Here is a 6,000-nt window from a genome sequence, read left to right as displayed (position 1 = left end):
CAGTATCTGTATGTAAATGTCTTTATGTAAGTGTCTGTATGTAAGTGTCTCAGTGTCTGTTTGTGTCAGTATGTAAGTGTCTGTATGTAAGTGTCTGTATGTAAGTGTCTATGTAAGTGTCTCAGTGTCTGTATGTAAGTGTCTGTATGTAAGTGTCTGTATGTAAGTGTCTTAGTGTCTGTATGTAAGTGTCTGTATGTAATTGTCCATATGTAAGTGTCTTTATGTAAGAGTCTGTATGTAAGTGTCTGTATGTAATGTCGTCTGTCTGTGTGTGTGTGTGTACCTTAAGCGTACATGTATGTAATGTCGTATGTAATGTCGTCTGTCTGTGTGTGTGTGTGTACGCTTAAGGTACACACACACAGACAGACGACATTGCCTGGGACTTGACACCTGTCAAGCACGCCGATTATTCACCGGCGTTTTATATCTTTAACCCGTCGATGCCATGTGTTTAAATAAACTCTACTTCCCTGGTGTCTACTTCCTTAACTCGGATAACCCTGTAGGGCAGTGGCTCTTCACAACCTGAGGGTGCGAGATTCCCTTTCTGGGGGGGTGCGAGACACGGCCAGATTTGTTTTCTTTAGAAGGTGAAAAAACAAAACGCAAATTTAGCGTGGATACGTTAGTACAACTACTTTGTTTCATCAACCCCTGTGTATTTATTGTGGCCTTACGTCCCACAGGGGGTGCAGAGGAGTTGCTGTGTACAGTAAAACCTTGGATTGCGAGTAACTTGGCCTGCGAGTGTTTGGCGAGACGGGCTACATTTGTAAATAAATATTAACTTGATAAACGAGCGAGGTTCTCGCAATACGCGCAGCGCACGTGTAGACACGCTTTGTACTGCCGGGCGTCACGTGATCACAACTGATGTACCGAGTGCTCTGATTATACGCGAGTGCTTTGGATTACAAAACACGTTTCCGGAACGAATCGAGCTCGCGATCCCACGGTTTCTACCGTATCGACGTTGTACGACGTTGTTAACGGCTGAGAGCCACAAGGGGTGGCAGGCTGCGGTCAAGGTGAAGAGACACCGCTCTCGGGGGAAGGACGGCCGGGGGTTGAAACGATAAAAGGGAGAGAGGGCGAAGGGGGAGGAGGAGGGGAACGCCTAAATGCGCCCGAATGAGCGAGCTGAAAAATAACGCTCCAACATTTACCTCTCCTGAGACAGCTCTGATTCCAGGACGTTCACCGCGTTCAAGGCGTCTCTGAGGTCATTCTCCAAGACGCGCTCTTTTGCTTTCGCTCCGTTGAGTTCGCTCTGGAAGGTAAACGACGCCCCAAGATGCGGCGCCGGGCGACGCGAATTGCCACATTTGTGCGCGCAAAAAAGAGCATCCGCAGCGACGACAATTGACGCAATTCTAACACGCGTTTGCAAACGATAACGCTCACAGGGAAGTGTTGCGCGGGTTATTATTTTACCCGTAGATTTAAGAAACGTTCGAAATACCTTGCTTTCGTTTTTCAGCGTTTCCATGGCGGCTATCCGCTGTTCCATTTGACAGACGGCTTCTTGGAGTGAAGCTCTCTCTCGTTTGAACGCGTCTAAGGATTCCTTCACGCAAGACACGACACGAGACCAACACTTCCTACGATACCCCAAGATGTGTTTATTGCACCACGGTGGGCGTAAGCTCTCGGATGCCGTAGCGATAGGTTTTACCCTTTTAACTGGCACCAAAAACTGACACCTTTATTCAAGGCATCATGTCTGCAATAACCGCAACACAAGCAGTCAAAATGCAAGCAAAAAAGAGACAACTCTGATAATGATATTGGCACTGTCCTTGAATTTGATTGGGCCACACCCGAGACGGCTTTTCTTAGAGCCTAGTCTCCACTGGTGTTGGACCAGAAGACGCCAAAAGGCGTACAACTCAAAAACAGCGCACTATCAGAGTATTGAGGGCTCGGGGTGAGCATTTACATTATGAGACCTCCTTTGCCAGTAACAAGATATAGGAATAGGTTTTTACCCTTTTAACTGGCACCAAAAACTGACACCTTTATTCAAGGCATCATGTCTGCAATAACCGCAACACAAGCAGTCAAAATGCAAGCAAAAAGACAACTCTGATAACGATATTGGCACTGTCCTTGAATTTGATTGGTCCACACCCGAGACGGCTTTTCTTAGAGCCTAGTCTCCACTGGTGTTGGACCAGAAGATGTCAAAAGGCGTACAACTCAAAAACAACGCACTATCAGAGTATTGAGGGCTCGGGGTGAGCATTTACATTATGAGACCTCCTTTGCCAGTAACAAGATATAGGAATAGGTTTTTACCCTTTTAACTGGCACAAAAAACTCAAATTCAAGGACAGTGCCAATATTATTATCAGAGTTGTCTCTTTTGTTTGCATTTTGACTGCTTGTGTTGTGGTTATTGCAGACATGATGCCTTGAATAAAGGTGTCAGTTTTTCGTGCCAGTTTAAAAGGGTAGAACCTATTACTATATCTTGTTACTGGCAAAGGAGGTCTCATAATGTAAATGCTCTCGGATGCCGTCTGAACGTTCCCTTTCTCTCCCCCCTCCCCCCCCCCCACGTGCTCCCCGAGCCTCTCAGGAGCTCAACGTGAAACGCCTTGCCAAGCAAAACAAAAAATATTGGGACGCGACCCAAAGGCCGTTGCGAGCACAGCGACGGAGACCGACGCAGTGGCCGGCGTTCCGTGTTTGATAAAATCGAAAAGCACCGTTAGACCTCCTTTGCCAGTGCCAAAATATAATAATATAATAGGGGTTTTCCCCCTTTTTTCTGGCAACAAAACTGAAACCTTTTTTTACAAGGATTCATGTCGCTGCATCGACCACAATACCTGCAGTCAAAACGCAAACAAAAAAACCTACTATGATAATATATGTGGCATTGTCCTTGAAACTGATTGGTCCACACCTAGGGACGGCTTTCTTTTGAGCCTCGACCCAATTGGTGCTAGACCACATGACGCCAAAAGGCGTCACACAGCTCAAAGACAATGCACTATCCAGGTAATGAGGGCTCGGGGTGAGCATCTACATCATTGGACCTCCTTTGCCAGTGCCAAAATATAATAATAGAGGGGTTTTCCCCCTTTTTTTGGCAACAAAACTGAAACCTTTTTTTACGAGGAGTCACGTCGCTGCATTGACCACAATATACCTGCAGTCAAAATTCAAACAAAAAACCTACTATGATAATATATGTGGCATTGTCCTTGAAACTGATTGGTCCACGCCAAAAGGCGTCACACAGCTCAAAGACAATGTACGCCTTTTGGCGTCATCTTGTCGAGCACCAATTGGGTCGAGGCTCAAAAGAAAGCCGTCCCTTGGTGTGGACCAATCAGTTTCAAGGACAATGCCACATATATATTATCATAGTAGGTTTTTTGTTTGCATTTTGACTGCAGGTATTGTGGTTAATGCAGTGACGTGAATCCTCGTAAAAAGGTTTCAGTTTTATTGCCAGAAAAAAAGGGGAAAAACCCTATTATTATAAATCGAAAAGCGATTGTGTTTTTTTTTGGGTAACAAAGTGCGAGCCCCAATATGGCAACGCTGCATAGCTTGCTCAAGCAGGTGACTTCGCTGGCGGAAAACAATCCCAACGCAATTGAACCATTTCAGAGAAGTGGGGTGGGTGGGAAGATAAATCGAAATCATTTAATGTAGCTGCTACAAAGCTTTGGAACCATCTAGCATCGTCTCTTAGCACCTTCACTCTGTCATCTCTGTCCTCACCTAAACCGACTGTTAAGATCACAAAAGTTTCAAATGTGAATGTAAATAGTACAATCTAATTGATTTATTTTAAAAATGTGAACCTGTGTAATTGTTCAAATAGAATGATTTGCTGAGCCACCATTGACAAAGAGCTTTTTTGGCTCATTGGGCTTTACTTGGCTAATGAACTTGTGAACTACAATCGCGACGTTGAACGTCGTCCGCTCTTCTGGCTGATATTGCGATAGACGACATTGAAATGTGCTCACCAGCGTTTCGCGATGTTTCATGTCGTTATTGTCGCTTGCAATCTTCAAATTACCTAAAAATATTAATCGAGTGATAATATTAATTAAGGATTACCAATAAACGTTGGACAACGATGAAAATATATTAAACAGACGTTAACAATGTACACTCCTGATAGAGGTCAAATGTCACACGTGCGATAAATAATTAACACTCGCAATGGTCACTGACACTCTCAAAACGTTGCCTACCTATTTCTGTATTTTTTTCACGAATATTTCTTTCAAGCCTGCTACGAATCTCAGCTTCTTCGCTGCGCCTGATAAAAAAAAAAAAACATAACAAGACATCTGCCTCATTTAATTGTTAAAAAAAATGTCATACGCAACGCAGCACACAATCAATGCAAGACGAAAATCGTCCCCGTGTAGCCTTAACAGACTGTTGGGTCAAGTGCTGCTCGCGAGCATCATTGTTAAGGCCGGCACGGTACACGAGGGGGTGGGTGGCCAGCACCACGCCCGGCCGCCTTTGTCTCCCCAGTGGCAATGTTCACACACCGCACCAGGGTACTCATTTGAGGCCGAGTTGAGTGGAGGCCCGGGACCGGTTCGGATAATCGTCACGCGGACGTTGTGTTCGTGATGTGCGGCAGAAGCCAGATTAAACGATGCAGAAAACTGCATCGGTAAACAAACTGTACTCTATTATTGGTTCTTTCGGTAAAGTCACCACGTAGAAGGGAAACAATAAAATAATAAAAATATAAAACGATAAAATTCTCACGTGTGAAAACCACATATCAAGAAAATTTTCTTGCAGTGGTTTTCACACCTGACGATGATTGCTTGCGTTGCAGTCGAAACGTCGTGAGAATTTAATTGTTTTATATTTTTATTATTTTAGTGTTTCCCTTCTACGTGGTGACTTTACCGAAAGAACCAAGAATATAAATCGCTGCAGTCACGAAAGCTTTAAATAAAAATTTAAACTGTACTGTATTTGTTTTGCTTTACAGATACAACAACAGTCAGAGATGTTCTACGCAATGCAGCGCCTTCTCCTTAGTAGCTCCCAACGTCTGAAATTCACAAACTTGAAAACTCGCTAATAACTTAATTGGGGGAAACACGAAGCAACTGTCGCCCCCTACTGCAAAATAATTGCAGACCCAGCGCATCGTGGCTGCTTCTCCCTCTCCCCCCTCCTCCGTTCCGAACAATGATGGACTCGTCCGTCTGAACAAAGCTCGTCGCTTTCCGTGGTGCTAACGTTGAAACAAGGAAAAAATAAACCGGCATGCTAATCCCTCACACTAACATTCTGCCTTTAACATCCTGCTAATCCAACACATTAACACAGCTATTTCAATGCTAAATTATTCTGTTGATATGTAAACTCGGACTTTAACACCCTGCTAATCCAACACATTAACACAGCTACTTCAATGCTAAATCCTTCTGTTGATATGTAAACTCTGACTTTAACATAGTTACTTCCGTGACCAGTCACATGCTGATCCCTCACACTAACATCATGCTAATCTCCCAGTTACATTCTAATTTGTTGACTTTAACATCCTGCTAATCCAACACATTAACACAGCTACATCAATGCTAAATCCTTATGTTGATATGTAAACTCGGACTTTAACATAGCTACTTCCGTGACCAGTCACATGCTGATCCCTCACGTTAACATTCTGCTAATCTCCCAGTTACATGCTAATTCCTCACATCAACATCATGCTAATCTCCCAGTTACATGCTAATTCCTCACATTAACATCCTGCTAATCTCCCAGTTACATGCTAATTCCTCACATCAACATCATGCTAATCCAACACATTAACTTAGCTACTTCAATGCTAAATCCTTCTGTTGATATGTAAACTCTGACTTTAACATAGCTACTTCCGTGACCAGTCACATGCTGATCCCTCACACTAACATCATGCTAATCTCCCAGTTACATGCTAATTTCTGACTTTAACATCCTGCTAATCCAACACATTAACACAGCTAC

The 6,000-nt window shown here is 43.7% G+C and overlaps 1 protein-coding gene across 4 annotated transcripts in view; it reads right to left on the bottom strand.

Annotated features, from left to right (window-relative positions):
* Positions 1-421: 421 nt before the first annotated feature.
* The window catches only part of LOC142912577 (uncharacterized), a 32,586-nt gene continuing 27,007 nt past the window's right edge, over positions 422-6,000 (bottom strand). Inside the window, exons 12-15 of one of the 4 annotated variants that reach the window (XM_076060714.1) lie at positions 4,227-4,294; positions 3,996-4,048; positions 1,469-1,573; positions 422-1,276 (exon numbers count right to left, since the gene is read on the bottom strand). In XM_076060714.1, the coding sequence (XP_075916829.1) occupies positions 1,169-1,276; positions 1,469-1,573; positions 3,996-4,048; positions 4,227-4,294 (334 nt within the window). In that variant the 3' untranslated portion in view covers positions 422-1,168. Of the gene's footprint in view, positions 1,277-1,468; positions 1,574-1,608; positions 2,043-3,995; positions 4,049-4,226; positions 4,295-6,000 lie in introns of those variants that run through there. The other 3 variants (XM_076060709.1, XM_076060713.1, XM_076060711.1) reach the window with 3 other exon arrangements.

Source organism: Petromyzon marinus, unplaced genomic scaffold, assembly GCF_048934315.1.
Source record: "Petromyzon marinus isolate PM22_M1 ecotype Great Lakes invasive population unplaced genomic scaffold, UKy_Petmar_22M1.pri1.0 PM_G_Scaffold_21, whole genome shotgun sequence".
NCBI classification, from domain to species: Eukaryota; Metazoa; Chordata; class Hyperoartia; order Petromyzontiformes; family Petromyzontidae; genus Petromyzon; species Petromyzon marinus.
Note: the sequence above shows the minus strand (reverse complement) of the source record. Positions and strands in the feature narration are given on the sequence as shown.